At 42.0% G+C, this 17,558-nt stretch overlaps 1 protein-coding gene across 2 annotated transcripts in view; it reads right to left on the bottom strand.

Annotated features, from left to right (window-relative positions):
- The window catches only part of RYR3 (ryanodine receptor 3), a gene marked incomplete at its 5' end in the record, with an annotated part of 503,048 nt that overhangs the window by 114,960 nt on the left and 370,530 nt on the right, over positions 1-17,558 (bottom strand). For both annotated transcript variants that reach the window (XM_080809903.1, XM_080809904.1), the window contains 3 exons: positions 1,920-2,040; positions 4,538-4,646; positions 5,833-6,013. In XM_080809903.1, coding sequence (XP_080666029.1) covers positions 1,920-2,040; positions 4,538-4,646; positions 5,833-6,013 — 411 coding nt within the window. The remainder of the gene's footprint in view (positions 1-1,919; positions 2,041-4,537; positions 4,647-5,832; positions 6,014-17,558) is intronic.

Here is a 17,558-nt window from a genome sequence, read left to right on the forward strand (position 1 = left end):
GATCTTTGACATCCAAGTTCATCAGCCTAATAGGTTATCCCCAAACCTACAGAATGGGAGAAAATATTTGCTAACCATGTATATGACAAGGAGTTAATGTCCAAAATATATGAGGAACTCATACAACTCAAAAGCAAAAGATGCCAAATAATCCAATTAAAAATGTGCAGAAGACATAAATAGACATTTTCCCAAAGAAGACATCCAGATGGCCAACAGACACAGGAAGAGATGCTCACATCACTCAGCTTCAAGAAATACAAGTCAAAACTACAGTGAGATACCACCTTACACCTGTCAGAATGGCTATTATCAAAAAGACAAGGAAGAGCAGATGCTGGCAAGGATGTGGAGAAAAGGGAACCCACGTGCACTGTTGGTAGGAACATAAATTAGTGCAGGTGCTATGGAAAACGGTATGAAAATTCCTCAAAAAAAAAAAAAAAACCAAAACAGAACTGCCACATGATCCAGCAATTCCATGTTGAGTATATACTCAAAGGAAACAAAATCACCATCTCAAAGAGATACCCGCACCCATATGCTCACTGCAATACTATTCACAGTAGTGGACACGGAAACAGTCTGAGTGTCCGTTGACGGGTGAATGGATGAAAAACTGTGAATGAACACACACACAGACACACACAGAGAAATATTATTCAGCCATAAGAGAGAAGGAAATCTTGCCGTTTGCAATAATATGGATGGACCTTGAGAACATTATGCTGAATGAAGTTAGTCAGAGAAAGACAAATACTGTATGGTCTCAATCATATGTATGATCTCAAAACATGGAAATTATATAGAAACATAGAGTAGATTTCTAGTTACCAGGGGTGAGGGGAGGTGGGAAAAATGGGCAGATGCTGGTCAAAGGGCACAAGCTTTTGATTAAAAGATGAGTAATTCCGGGGATCTAATGTACAACATAGTGACCACAGTAAACAGTACTGTATCGTATCCTTGAAAGTTTCTGCGAAAGAGATTAAATGTTCTCAATATAACAACAACAGAAAAGACAGTTATGTAAGGTCAAGGATGTGTTAACTACATTTATTGTAGTAAACATTTGCAAAATATATATACACACATACATAAATATATGTATAAAATCATTACATTGTACACCTTAAACTTACATGTTATGTATTAATTGTATCTCAATAAAGCTGGAAAAAATGTGATACACTCCAAAGCATTCCCCAAACTTATTTGACTCCAAACTTCTTAACATATACACGAATTAGTATTTTTTACAAAAAAATGTTCCTTGGAACACCAGTTTGGGAAACACCATAACTGTCAGAGTCATATTATCTTTTCAATTCCTCCACCTGCCAGAAAGAAATTGCTTGGAGAGCAGATGGAGGGAACTGGAGAAAGGAATGCTTTTTGGAAAGTGTAAGTTTGGGAAAGCTAACACTGATGATTGCATCCAAGTAGCACTGAGGAAAAACTCTTTCTACCCATGGCCAGGAGGTCCATGGGACGGTGGCAGAAGGGAGCCTAAGTTAGGCCCTATCCATCTGCTGCCTTACCTGGCTGCACAGTCTGGGAACACTGAGGCAAAGGAGGAGGAGGACTGAGGTGAGGGCTTTCATTTGTCCCATTCCATCAGCCTCCTTCCAGAGGGTTAGTGCGTTCAGATGACTGTGAGGTCTATAATGGCCCTGTCCACAGGATGTAGGGTGCAGGAGCCTCGGACACAGGGAAGCAGAGGAGAGAGCAGCCAGCTGGAGCCAGGAGGAGAGAACTCCTCGCTTCCAGAAAAAGAGCAAGACCTTCCCCAGTGCTGCCTGCCCCACAAGTAGGAGCCTGGAAGGACAGACGAACCACGGATCCGGTAGACAGTCCTGCCCCTGAGCGAGTGGCCCCCTGGGAGCCAGCAGGACTCAGCCTTCAGCTGTTTCTCTTACCTTTGTTTAGGGACGGCAGCTTCAAGGGGATGCTGATGATGCCGACCAGGTCCTCAGTGGGGACCAGGGAGCGCAGGATTGACCGGATCCGGATGGCTTCTCCCTTTCCTGTCTGTATAAGCTGCAATGCAGGGTTGGAGAATGAGATTAAGGGGGTTCCCACACCCCTTCCCCACCCCACATCCAAACCTCCGGCAGCGACATTGTTCTTAAGGCCGGGTGCACTTCTGTACTTCCCTGCCACGGACGCTTATGGTCATGGGGCAAAAGGGAGCTTTCTCTGGACTTCCCACAATATGCTATGAGGGAGTAACTCTGACCAAGGTGGTCATCTGACTCCTTTGCTGTGATGACAATGGTCAGGCAGTTATGGGATCAAGTCTCTGCAGTAAAGTGCTGGGGGGCTGCTGGGGCCACTCGGTGCCACTGCAATTCCGGGAGCCCTCCGTGGCCACGACGGAAGTGTTGACCCTGTGGCCACAATTCTCGACTTCAGAATTCAGTGAAACAGAGAAATGACTGATGAATTTCGTTTCCTAAAAGTCTGATTAATGCTTGGCCTGCAGCTGGGCAAGAGGGATTTGGATGTCACAGAGGATGTGAGCATCTCAGTGGAGTTACCTGGAGATGGAGAACCTGATGCATTCAACCACGAAGGGGCCAAAGAGCATGTACAGGAGCACCCTGACCCCCCGAACATGGGGAACATGGGGGACATGGGGGCAGTGGGTACACGCCTGGGCACACGTTCTCAGCTGAGAAATGAACAGCTATGAGCTCAGGCTGCAGTATGCCCCCGTCAGCTGGAAGGTGTGCTGGGACAGGGCTCTTGGAGGCCCCAGGGGAACAATGCCTCTGCACTTAGCCTACTGCCACCTCCCATTCCTGTGGGTAAAGGGGAGGCTGCCAGTGATGATGGCACCTACTGTCCCACTACCACTTACAGAATAGGGGCCCAAGGGACGGGTGCTGAGAAGGGGTATGTGTAAAGTGTTGCAGCGGAGGGGCAGTAAGGAAGGAAGGACGTCCTTCCCAGATGGGGCTCTCTGACAGGCTCAGCAGTCCCCTGAGGGGGTCTTCCTGAGAATAAGCCCGTTGCTTTCGGAAGTGATGACAGGTGATCAGGGAGCTGACACCTGTCCCATCCTGCTCCCAGACTGCAGAACACCCCAGTATTTCCCTTGCTCCCTTTCAAGCTTCCTTTATTTGTTTAAAGGCATAGCAATGCCTTTATGAAGATGAAGATAGGCCTCGTGGAGAAGGTTGGTTTATCACATAGTAGGAACCAGAACCTTCAGTTAGGAATTCTGATCAGGCTCCCCTATCAAGATTTAAACTTTCTTCCATCCACAGTACTTTTAATCTAGATGCTACCATATCGTAAGAGTCTCCCTAAACTCATGTACATGGATTTGCAAACGGGCTAGATTGTGTTTTAGGCAAACCCATGACATACTAGAAGAAAGATAAGAGTGGATGCTTTCGTGCAGTGTCCTAACCTACAGGTCATAACCAAGTAGTGGTTGTAAAATCACATTGGTGGGTTGTGACTTGCATTCAAAAGCATGAAGTAGATTAGTACAGAATGGCAAATATTAGAGTACAGTGTCTGCAGTAAGGGTAAATTTTGCTTCTGGAATATATGTACACTAGGTTGTAATGGAAGGTATTATTTCTTACTATAGCTATAACAATTTTTTCATCAAAAAGTTTGAAAGCCACTACTTGAATGTGTCCTGTCTTTTGTTAATATTCTAAAAAATACAACATATCTACTGCTTACTTGTCAGTGACCAAATACACAATCTCATCAATATCAGATACCACTGTTTCTATCAACCCAATCTGCACCGCAAGCACTTTTTGGGGAGACACCTTGGAATAATCCAAATGCAATGAGCAGGCCCGAGAGGCAGGCAGATGTCAGAGACTCAAATGAGCAAATCAAACAGAATTACCAAGTATATTTTGTAATTAAAAACTTTTTAAACATTTTCCATTTTGATAGAAAAAGCAATTATTTCCTCCCTTATGACCTGAGGGCTTCCGTGAAATAAAGTCCCTTTCTTTCTGCCCCAAACAGAGGTGAAAAGGGAAGAGGAACAACACAAATTTTTAGGTTAAAACTGGAGGCCCGAGAAGCATGCCATAAAAACAGAACCATCTTTTCCCAGATGCCTGCAAAGCTTATCTCTGGAAAAATAATCAAAATGAACCATGGAGAGAGACCACCTTTCTGTCTCATACCACAGGCATTGAGAAAAGAGGATTTTCCATGCGGAGTGTCCTAATGGCCGGAGTCAAGAATCAAGTTGGTCACACTCTCTATTGAAGGATATGGAAACATAATTTTTAAGGAGCTTCTGAGATAGAATATGTGGGGGATGTGTCCAACTAGCACCACAGAGAAATCACACACACAGGGACTTGCTCAGGAGACATTTTTTTAGAAGGTTGCAGAATCAGCTACAAGAGAGGGAAACAACTTTTGATGTTAGCTGGAAGGAACTGAGAGAAAGGCGCATTAGCAAGTGCCAGAGACTGAAGAAGAAATTACATTCAGGGAACCTCCAGTGCTCTTCACTCAAGCCCCTCAAAATTGCCCTCTGGGAACTCACGTGCATTTCAGGTGCACAGCGGCCCAGGAGATCTATAAGAGCTGAATAAAAAGACATAATGGCGTTGCCCATGTGCACGATCTCTTCATCTTCACTGTCCTCCATGCTGCTGAGAGAGAACCAACATGGTAGAGATGTGAGGTAGTCTGGCAGGTGAGGCTATGTTATTAGACAGGAGCGGCTTGACATGGAAACACTCTGCTCATCCTGAGCACCACACAGCCTCTCCCCGGAACGCCTCCTCTCCCAACAAGGTGGTTTTAATCAGTAAGCTCAAAGGACCCAGATATTTGTCTGTGGTATTCCTAGGGTCCTCTGAACCTTAAGGCCCGAGTACTGCCATGAGCTGCTTGCAGGCCATACGTACCCAGGGAGTGGCACAGTAATCCCCAAAGCTCCTACCAACCACTCATTCCGTTTCCCTTCTCAAATGTACATGGAAAGCATACGAGACAAGAAGTCAGGAGGGGTAAGTCCATGCCCTCGCTCTGTTGCTAACAAGCTATATGAACCCAGCCTCAGTTTTTTCTCATGTACCATGAGGAAGATTATGTTTTGGGTTCTTTCTAGTTCTACCAGATCACCTACCAGAATGAATAACCAAAAACAAAACAAAACAAAAACCCCATCTGGCTAGAGAATTGCCCTAGTTGGGTCATATCCATTCTCTAGATTCTGGGGTCTAATCTAGAGGCTGTGATAAAGCCAAAGGATCTGGGCATAATCACCAACTATATCCTGAATCTTTAGATACCGGGATTATTGATGCTGTGGTTTTTCACATCCTGCAGCCCTCTTGTTAACCTAAGGAGTTAAAGCAAAACACTTTCAGAAGAGAAAGTAGAGGGTATTACCTCTTTTTAAAAGCAAGGTAAGAGAGGAGGCACTGAGGTTTAAATTCTGAAGGGAATGGGCTGAAGTGAGACCGTGGCCCTAACCTTGGTCAGTCCAGCCTTTAGCTTCTGGAGCTTCCTTCTGTAGTGTTGCCGTAGGGAGGTGTGGTGGTGGCTGAAAGAGCTTGCAGATGTCTTGATCTGCCTGTTGGTGCAGGAGTTGAATAGGAGAAGTGCAAAGGGGTGAAGGTGATCCCGATCACTAGGCTTATGGGGACAGTCAAAACAGCGATACGCTTGACAAAGTGATTTAAAATGTTTTAACTACAGCTATAAAGAACCTGTGCTTTCCCCACCAGGGGGGAAGTTACTGACATGACACTTCCTGAATAATCCAGGTACTGACCTTCTTTGGGAGCTCACCAGCTATACCAGTGCCACAAGGCAATTCCATTCACTTACACTTCTCTCTTGTATCCCTGAGAGGGGAGGTCGAGGGCTGGGTTCTCAGAGATCTTAATGGCGCCCTGCATGGCCGCCAATAGACCGTTTCCTCCTTCACCTCGCAGGGCTGGGCCGAAGCACTCCGGGCGTCTGATGAGCAGCTTGACCACGACACTAGCATTTTCTTCCACACTTTCACCTAAGTGAAAAGGGGCATTATTTCCTTTTTATTGGAATGGACAACCCCAGACTTTATTTCTAATTGGCGAGGTTGGGAGAACAGTACTGGCTTGAGCTCGTCGTCACTCATTTGTTAAATTAGGAGGTAACACTGATAGAGAGAAAGGTGAGATTTGATAAATTAAGTCCAGACCTACTTTTTGAAGTATTAATATTAACCATTACAGAACATAATCTTACTTTTAAGTTCAGGGTTTTGTGCTGTGATTATTTCACAAATTTAGATGCTCAGAAAGTGAGACATGCACTACCGAGTCTTTCCCAGATTATTGATTCAGTCACGGGTGACTCAGAGGACAGAGAACTTGACATCTTTGTTAACTCCACGAGAGGCTGCTAAAACATATCTCCTTCCTTCCCTGAGAAGAGGTAAAATGGTAATTTGAGCTGATGTGCCTCAGTTAACATCTGAGGAAACAACATGTCAGCCTCCCAGATGCCTTCTCAGAGTCTAAACATGTACCTCAAAACAACCAAGTCTGTGTGAATGGACATCAGGGCATTTCTGACATTATTTATCCAGATAATTTACTTGGTAAAGACGTCTTGGTTGTTCCTAAGTATATCTCTGGGAAGCTGAATGTTGGAGAATTGTATTCTGCTGGTCTATCTCTTTGGAAGAACGTGGACAACTAAGACAGGGCTCATTTCCCAAAGCGGTGATGAAGCAATGGAACTGGGAACAGTCAGGGAGGGGGAGCCAGTGCCTCTCAGAGAAAATACTTGTCACCGAAAGCAGTTTTACAGCTTGTTCAAACAACTTCATGAAACACATTTTCTGTCTCAGATGAAATCTTAATTTGTGTTGAGAATTTATCCCTGGGCTAAGACTCTGAGAAAAGCCTTTTTTGATGTGTATTGGATGAAGGCTGACGAAAATTTTTTTCTACAAGATCATCAGATATCCTTGGAGGACTGAACTTACAGAGGTTGCATCTTTATGCACTGCTGTCGTAATTATTTATTCTTGCCTAAAATGACTTCACATCTTAGCAGGCTAACACAATAACCATGTATTATCTCATCGTTTCTGTAGGTCAGGAATTTGGGAGTAACTATGTGAGGTGGTCCTGGCATGGGGTCTCCCATGAGGACACCGTCAAAGTGTCGGCTAGTACTGCAGTCTTAGGAAGGCGTGACTCAGCATGAAGTAGCAGCTTCCTTGTGCTTGTGCGCATGCACACACACGCGCGCACGTGCACACACACATACACACACACAGCTGTTGGCAGGAGGCTTCAGTTCTTCACCATGTGACCTCTCCATGGGGCTGCCAGAGTGTTCTCACAACACACCAGCTGGCTTCCCACAGAGCAAATGATCCGAGAGAATGAGGTAGAAGCTGTGATGCCTTTTACAACCTTGTTGCATTCTGTCACTTCTGCTATACCCTATTCATTAGAAATGACTCACTGAGTCCAGCTCACACTCCAAGGGAGATGAATCTATCTTTTGGAGGGAGATGCTACTGAAGAATTTATAGACATATTTTAAAACCATCATAGGAGTTAAGCTCTGTTTAATGAAAACTTCTACAAATCAACTTAGAAGTGGTGTAAGTAGAGCAGTAGAATGGGAACCCAGAAACCTTGGCTTCTCTTCCAGCTTTTTAGCAAATCACTGTGTAGACAAACGTGGTGCACTGCCTCCCTGGGTCTTGCTTGCCCTACTGAGGTACTCATGCACATTCTGGTTTTTTGGAGTCTATTAGTCTACCCCACATGCAGAAATTTCTTCCATTATGTCCAGAGAATCAGAAGGGCTGAGCCTGCTGCCCCGGTGTTTGAAATCAACTTACACTCAGCTCTCACAAGAACTCACACTTGAACACACTTGACGTGATTCATGGCTCTGGAAAGCCCACCCTATATCACAGCTATAGTCCTGGCCTTGAGCTTGGCCTGCTGACATCCTTTTTTGTCACCCAACTGCCTGCATTTCAAGTAAAATTCAAGATTATAAATACATACCATGTAAGTTTTAGCACTGTGTAACTAGATTCAGAAAATATTTCATTCAACTGAATTTGAATAGCCCACTGGCATGCACTTACTGTCTTATAACTCAATTCTTTAAAAGACTAAAATTTTTATGAAGAAGCTCTTCTCCAAGTTTCATCTAATAGATAAAACAGAATGTTTTTATGAAACCAGAATCCACATGAAGAAAATTCTCAGGAGATGCAAAAAGGCTAAAATAATCACAGTGACAATACGGTGGAAAGAATCAATGAAAGAGAGAAACCAAGTAATGTTCTGCAATTTGAGGAAGATAAAATGATGATGTTAAGCCCTAGGGCCATGCTTTCTTATGTCAGTCAACCACTGGTCAAACCTAGCATTTATACTTGACTTAATTTAATCACAGGAGGGACAGTTAAAGAAAAGCACGAGGAGAATCTATGTATTTGAGAGTAAATAATCTCTCAAATATTTATGGACATAACTCAAAGTTCACTACTTCCAAATGTTGTTGGCCTCTAAAACTTTAATTCATGCTCCCATTTGTCACTTTTCATTATAATAATGAAGCTAAAACTTGGAAATTTTAAGTATCAAAAATGGACAAACCCCGCCCCCCCTCCAATCCTGTTTTTCAAGCTTATTTAAAACCATACTGTGATTCTTGCGGTTCTCAGGATGGAAACACTTATGGGTCAGCTATGGTCTTTACCAGGATGCTGCCATCAGCCTAGCTCTTCCCACAATGATTGGTATCATGAATTTGATGGGGCATGGACCACAAGATACAAAAGAATTTGAAAAATTGAGACTGAGTTCTATACTGAGTTTGCTATTGAAATTCATTTGCTAAGTTAACCTTATTTTACCTGAGATCTCAGATCTTCAGATCTGAGCTAATTGGGTGAGCTGTTACAACTGACCCAGGGAGCCATCCTTTGATTACTGAATTGTGGACATCTATGGGGGATGCAGAGTGCACCTTGCAAGAGGAGGGACCTGGAGTGCAACCATTGCTGCTAATTGGAGAGAGGGCAAAGGAAGAGAATTTCCAAGGGCTGCACAAGGTACAGAAGTAGAGAAGATGGCATAATTAGGGGAGAGAGAGAACATTCTTTTCCTAATTACCTGTAGCTTGGCAAGACGGACTGCCAAACAAACCTGCTATAGGGAAGCTGAATACTGACCTTGAGGGCATTTTTCAAGGGAGAAAGAGATCTGAGGTAAACTAGTTTTGCCCAAGGGCTTAGAACAATGTTTTGCTTGAGTTCCAAAATGAATAATGAGCTTAATAAGAGTGTGAGGGTTCTCAGGGCCTTTCTTCAAAGGCTCTCAACACTGTCTTCACATTACTCTCTTCTTTCAACATTCCTGACAAGTTGGATGGAAGTGGCAATGATTTTCCCTGTTTTACCCTGAAGCAGTCATTCTCAATTAGTCGTGATGCAATGATTTTACTTTCAGCCCATCAATTTTCTTACTTTAAATGTTCTAACTACAGTCCCTGTTTCAAGTTTCCTTGCCTGGAATGTTTCCTTTCTTCCCATTACCTTCACATAAACCCTTGACCTAGGTAGCTCCACTTCACCCTTGGAAGCCCTAGAGGATAAGGTCTTCTCAAACACCCTGCACTCTTCCTTTAATCACTGAATGGTTTGTATCTGTCTGTTTTTCTCACCAGACTGTCTATTTAATAAGAACAGAGCCTATGTCCACATTATCTAACGCTGTATGCTCAAGCATCTTATTACCATCTGACACATCATAGGCATTCAAAAAAACTTTGAATAAATGAATAGACTCCATTGAATAAATGAATAGACTCAAGGCAGATATCTGAAATGACAAGATAGAGAGCTGAGGGTGACTATCCGTTACCAGATCATTACCAGATCAGCTATCAGCCTCTGTTTATAAGAGCCTGGGCTGCACATTTCCTCAGATTTCAATCAGTCTTAAGGAAAAGAACATAATCCCCAGTCAAGTCTTGGTGCGGTAAGAAAGAATACTGGAGCAAATGCCCAGCAAAAAGGCATATAGAATGTTTATATTTACAGAATCACAGTGTAGGGGTGATGGCCAGGACCCAAAATCTTTTTTTGGTAAAAGCCAACTTTGAAATGTGGTTGGCAACTTGCATGAACTGAGTCATTCCAAGTAGTTGAGACAATGATCCCCTCCTTAGGGCTTTCTAACTTATACAGTGGAAGGAGCTGGCCATATGTTGTAAACTACTATGGCAGCACAGACAGCAAACGAAGAACTGTTTGCCCATTTGGTCATTAATTCAACTATTCATTAAGCTCACATTACTCACTAGTCACTAATCTAAGTCCAGTGGACAAGCAGTGTAGAAGACAGGCAATCCTGGACCCCAGAATGAGATGAGTGGAACAGAGAAGCCCCAGAAGGTCTATATACAAGCAGTAGAGTTCCCAAATGTCTTGCAGATATGTGAGCAAGAAATAAATGCTTATTATTCTATACCATTGAGACTATAAAGTTTTTTTGTTATGTAGCAGAGGCCAGTTAATACAGGCTGAGAGTAGAAACAGGGAAATAGTTTCTATGCAGCTGCAGTGGTCCAGGTGGAAGGTACTGATGGTTTGGAGTAGGATGTGGCCAGTAGAGATGGAGAGAAGTCCAAGTTGATGGATTCCAGATAACTTTTAGACATCGAGTCTATAGAATTTGAAGTAGACTGAATGTGGGGATAAGGAAAAAGTCAGAATGGAGGATGTCACCTAAGACTTTTGAGTACCTGCAAAATTAGCAGTGCTAGCTAGGGAGATGGGGAAGCTAAGATAACAAGTTTGGGGTAGATATACAAATTTAGCCCTAACATCCACAGAATTTGAAGTGCCTATTCAACGTTCAAGTAGGAATATCAAGTAGTCAGCAGGTTACACAAGTCTGGGGCTCATGGAAGAGAAAAAGGATGGCAATGCTTATTTGGGAGATCATTAGCAAGCATGTGGAATTTAAAGCTAAGAGACTGAATGAAAGTCTTACAGGATGGACTGACTGGTAGAGTAGTCCAGAAATTCTGGAGGCTAGCATTTAGCTTCAGAATCATGCTAAAATGTGTCCCATGTATATAGAGTTTGGGGGATTCACATGGCTTTTCATGAAATGTGTTAAATAAAACTTGAGTGAGACTGAAACCTGGAGTCAGAGTTGAGGTGTTCTCTAACAGAACAGAGCCTGCGTGTTAAATAAGGGCATTCTCACCGAGTTGATGAAAATCAATTTGTGATGAATGTCAGGATCATAATACTGTCACTTTGGGGGAATAATGTTGATGAAGCAAGCTTTTGCCCTGCTTTACTATTTCAATTAAAATCTGCAGTATTATGTAGGTTATCAATAAAATGATTGATAAAGAGCCCGCATACATATGGATTCAGAATATTTATGCTCATGCCAAAATGCTCAGCCATCACCACTGCTGGGATCCCACAGGCAGCAGTGGAGGAGAAATGCTGAATAATTTACTAGGATGAAAATAACAGGGCCACACAGCTTTTCACTCCAGCCAGATTTCCTCATTTTGATGCTCTGGGCATTCATTTGCCATTGGTTTCTTTATTTTGAGTAACTTTCTTTTTTTGTTTCTTTCTCCCTTTCTTTCCTTTTCTCTCTCCCTCCTTTCCTTCCTTCTTTCCTTTATTATATTCTGTTAGCCAGCATATAGTACGTCATTAGTTTTAGATGTAGTGTTCAACAATTTTCTATTACTTGTGTTGTTTTGACTATCTCTGGGCTTTTATAATTTCACTTGAAGTTTTTACAGGTGAAGTCACATTTTCCTGTCACTATAAGCCCATCTTGACCCTAATAACTGATTTCCTTCTCCTTAGGCATAGAGACTCAAGCAGGTCCGCTGGGAGAATGAGGAAGGTGGTGTAGAAAAGATTTTTCAAGCCTTATAATTGGTGAGATGTCATAACTCAGACATTAAGTACCTAACCCCATTAGCCATATCTCAATTGCATCTCATATTCTATCTTCTCTCACCACAACAGCCTGAAGTGTCTCCTGAGTATAACACTGTGATGTTGTTTACAATTGTCTTAAACTGTTATTTAAATCTTTTACTGCTGGTCAGTTTTTGAAAAGTTTGCTAAATCTTTCCAACTATATTGTAAATGTGAGAATAAGAACAATGTCTCACACATTTACCCCTAACCATCCCTAGTCTTCAGTATCGATCACACTTTCTGACTCTGATAACATAAATATATGGATGGAAACCACCCAGCTGATTCTTTCAAGCATCTAGATCTACTGTGCCCTTCAAGGATACCATGCTATTTTGTGCTTTTGACCCTGATTTTTTTTCCAGCTTTACTGAGATAAAATTGATATATCCTAAAAGATTCATGTCTCCTAGATCAAGGGCCTCTGAGTATGCTCTGACCACACTACTCTGTTAAACTCTGTCCCTTTGTTTTTTCAAGATGTTATTCAACACTTAACCTCCCTGCACACCTCCCCCCCCAGTATTCCCACTCTACCAGATTCCAATGAACACTGTCATTTCTGGCATGCCAGCAGTCATATGTGTCACTATGTAGATAGGTGTGGTTGGTTACAGAGTTTTTAGTAATTATTCCGTGTATGTGTCTCATAACATATTCCGTTACGCTACCATCTGTTTCTGGCTTCGATTTATGCCTCCAGGGTTGTTTGAGCATGTCTCTTATCACGTCTCTCAGCCTGTCATATGTACTTTGCATGTCAATTAATGGGTACCTAAATTATGGCCAACTGATGACAAATCTGCCTAGGAAAACAGGCTCAGCAAAGCTAGGAATATTGTGTCCCTCACAACTAAGTTTATAGCTGGGGGAAGACATCACTAAAATACTCCAGGGACTCAAAGGAAGCACAGAATAACTTTCCCCTTTTTCATGTGGATTGGTAGGAAATCTTTCCTCCTTGGAAAGAATTAATCAGACACTCAGATGCATCTGTGTCTAGACTGGTTATAAAGTTTACAACTGCTGGGTAAATAGAAGCTTCTCAGCTTCATTACTCCCAGAGTAAAACACAACCCAAGGCTTCTGAGCAAGCTAATAAAAAAAGTGGAGAAAATTATATGTTTTAAGAAGTTTCTTTTAAAGACAAATCTTATTTAAGAAGATTTAATACAAACATTAAGAGAGACTAGGAAAATAATGTTAGAAAGAATTTTCCAATTTTATTATTTTGATATAGCAAGAGTTTTTGATTTGGCTTTAAAAATTTTTTTAAAAAACATTAGTACCCAACAGTAATTAAACAATGCTGCCATTTTTGAACAGCTCAAAGGAGAAAATGCTCTCTTTGTTCATTCATTAGAAAGACTGTACTACCCAGACAATACTGCACAATGGTGTGAGTAATGTTTGGCCTCTGGGGCCAAACTGCTCTGGTTCAAATCCTGACTTTACATCCTACTAGCTGTGTGATTCTGGGCAAGGTACTTAACCCCTCTAAGCAACTGGGTCTTTCTCTGTAAGATGAAGAAGATAACTGTACCTATCTCATTGGATTTTTTGTATTATGTGAGTTAATACATTCCAAAGCGCTTTGGTAAGTGCTCAATAAAGGTTAGCTGCTACCATCACCACCACCATCCTCACCAACTCCGTCATCACTCACCCACCCCCCCACAGTCACCCCCACACCCCACTGTGTCAATCCACTACCCAACCATTACATCTCACCATCACCCATTATGAGCACCCCATTGTCACTCATCAGTACCCACAACCATTACCACGCGTCACGTCACTAACCACCACCCACTTCAATCACCCCAAAGAGCTGCTACGACCACTACTTAACCATCATATACCCCCAACAACATCATCACCAATCACGACCTACTATCACCACCCCACCATCATCCACCATTGCCACCTGCCACCACCTATCATTACCCATCATGACCACTCCCCCCACCTACCATGATCACCTACAATACCTTTATCTTTCACTGCTGAGAAGAAGCCACAAAAAGTCCTTCTTAATCATTTTTTAGACATGAAAATTTATAAAGGGCTTTGAGATCACTAAAGAATCTACTTATTAGAATCTTTCCATTTCAAATGCCCTAATAACCTTGTAAAGGCCATGAATAACAATGACAACTATCATGACTGCACGCTTACTACATTTCTGACACTCTGCTAATCTAAGTTTCCCATGGATTATTCCATTTAAGCCTTACAACAACTCTGTGAAGTGCATACTATTGTTTTCTCTACTTAACATAAAGACATACACACACAAACTGAGGCTAGGAACGTTTAAGTAACTTGCCTAACTTTGCAAAACTAGTAAGTGACAGAGCTATATTTGTACCCCAGACAGTCCGCTCTCTAGCCCAAAGTCTCCCATAACACTCCATTGTGCTTAAAGCACTCTTTCTTCTTCTTTAGGGGTTTAAGAAGATTCTAACATTTCTTTCTCACACTCTCCATCTCTCGCTTTTGTGTTTCCCCTGGGACATCTACTCCTACTATCTCAACTACAGATGATCTGCAAGTCTCTTCAGTCCCAATCTGCTGACTGATTGATCTCTATCCTATAACCCCATAATCAGGGCACCCCCATTTTGGGGTCACACACTGCAAAATCAGTGAATCACTGGTCTGAATGAAACCAAGGTCATTATCTTCTATTATAAATCATTTTCTCCTTCTCACATCTCTCTTTCTCCATCCCTCCCCCTCTTTCTTTTTTAAGAGGCAGAGGGGAAAAACAGAGGTAGAGGGAGAGAGAATCTCAAGCAGGCTCCATGCCCAGTGTGGTGGCCTATGTGGGGCTCAATCTCACAACTGATCATGACCTGAACCAAAAATCAAGAGTTGGATCCTTAATCAGCTGAGCCACCCAGGCACCTCTTACATCTTTATTTTTTTTCTCCCTATGCTTAAATCTCTAAGCTTCAGTGTGACTTCTATTTATTTTTATCAACGCAACCAGGCCCAACCACCATAATCATCATCATAACCTAGTTGTAGAAACACGTTCTCTGTAATTTCTTTCAAATGTATCTCCCCCATTCCATTCCTACCACCACCATTATAGTTTAGAAACTCATTATTCTAACTGGGCACAGAAGTTCCCAGTGGTTACTGTCAATCTCTCTCCAGTTAAAAAGGTTTCCCAGTGCTCCGCATACTGAATCTAATCTCAGCTTAGCATTTAGGTTCTGCTACAGCTGCCTACCTACCTTTTAAACCTCATCTCTCGCCACTGTCATCCACCCATCTGTCCTCCAGATCAACAGATCCCTCTATTTCCTGAGCACAGCATGCTTTAGTCTTGAGGCCACTGCTCATGCCGCTCCCCAGCTGGATCACCTTTCCTGCCTCTATGCATCTGGGAAACTTGACCCTTTGAAGCTCATTTCTAATACACCTCCTCCATGAGGACTGCTCTGATCTTCTCAACAGAATGTGAGTTTCCCTTCATGAAGCCCTACAGCACTCTGTCCCTTCCTTACTCTTATCACAGTGACCTCTGTTCATGTCTACTCCCCTTATTAGACTATACATTTTTGGGAAGCAGAAGCTATTTATCTCTTGCCAAAACCAAATGTGCTTTTGATATTATATTATAGAGAATTTATATATTATATATTTTTATAATATATACTTTATATTATAGATTTTTTATTTTAAAAAAAATTTTTTAAAAAAGATTTTATTTATTTGACAGACAGAGATCACAAGTAGGCAGAGAGAGAGAGAGAGAGAGGAGGATGGAGGCTCCCTGCCGAGCAGAGAGCCCCATGTGGGGCTCGATCCCAGGACCCTGGGATCATGACCTGAGCTGAAGGCAGAGGCTTTAACCCACTGAGCCACCCAGGTGCCCCTATATTATAGATATTTTAATATTATACTCTCTCTCTCTATATATAAATATATATATAATATATACTTTTTATTACATTATTTATACTTTATATTATAGAGACTCAATAACACATTAAATTAAAATGTACATATTGGGGTGCCTTGATGGTGCAGTTGGTTGAGCATCCAACTCTTGGTTTCAGCACAGGTTTTTATCTCAGTGTCTTGGGATTGAGCTCCTGCAAGAGGCTCTGAGCTCAGCACCGATTCTGCTTGAGAGTCTCTCTCCCTCTGCACCTCCCACTCATGCTCTCTTGCTAATAAATACATCTTAAAAAAAAATAAACTGTGTATATTTTCCTACTGATGGGCTAATTTGCTAGAGTTTGTTGCTTTACGAAATTGCACTACAGAGAATATGCAAAAAAGGCATAATAAAACCTGAAAGCAAAGGGAGTAGACTAAACATTTTGGTCTAGAGTTGAGTTCAATATGGTCATTTGTAACCAGCATAAGCAAGTGTTGGAATTTGGGCAATCTCCATAGGAACAGAGCCAGTGGATTCCTTTACCTTCATAACCTATATAGACAGTCCCACTAAAATGACTCATGAAGCTCTTGAACTTGTGAAGGTGGCCAAGATGAATGAAGACGTTAGTCCTGGCTTGATTTGGTTTGTGTCATATAGTCTACTCACATAATTTAGTGAGATTTATGAATCCTTAAAAACCACTTAAAAATTTTTCCCTATCACCACAGTAACTCTGAATTAATTCTGCACATGCGGTCATTGGGACTGAAAGTGCAACAGACTATTAGAGGATTCACTGACCCTGGCCTCAAAGAAAATGGAATTCAGCAATTCTGGCGATGAACAGATAGGGACACTGAAGGGTACAGAGAGCAAAGAAGATAGGTGATCAAGAATCTGGCCGGATGAGACCCAGAAAGAAAAGGGATGGGGGCAACCAGGACGATGGAAATCATTCACACATTAAGAGTAGAGTGTATTACCATATAGGAAAGTAAGCAGGTGGGGTGGGCATGAAAGGAGACAAAAGTACACACGAATACAGTGATCACATCGCGGCAATATACTTTGAGACAAACTCTTCTCCTTAGAAAATTTGGTATGATTGCTCATGAGCCGCCATCCCTTTTTGCAATCATGTAATGAGACAAGCTGGATTTGTTAGCCTGGAACTCTAAACTGGGAGAACGGAGAAGGATCATAATTCTCATGTGAATATAAGCAAATTAGTATTAGAACAAAATCTTAGGAGACAAGGTACATTTTCAGGAAAGCAGGTCACTTAATTTTACACAATATTCAGTATATTAGAGTCGGGGAACTAAATAATTTTTGTAGACTTGGAATTCATTACACATGGGAAGTAATTTGTATTAAGAAGAATAGTTTTAGAGTTGCCACAGAAATACTTCTCTCCTGGGAGTTTTGTTACCTTTTATAGTTATTTATTCTTAATTTTTATGCATGCATGTATCCATCCATCTGCATTTAGCCTTGTGAAATTAGTGAGATGAAAATGTTAATAATCCCCACTTTTACTGAGAGAAGAGGTACAAAGCAGTGAAAAGCCCTAGCCTCTGCCTTGATTTCCCATCTGGCACTCGAGCTCAGTGCTCCATCCATCGGACGCTATTCTTGATCCTTCTCTGGCCTCATTCTCCC

The sequence above is a fragment of the Martes martes genome (genome assembly GCF_963455335.1).
Source record: "Martes martes genome assembly, chromosome: 7".
NCBI lineage: Eukaryota > Metazoa > Chordata > Mammalia > Carnivora > Mustelidae > Martes > Martes martes.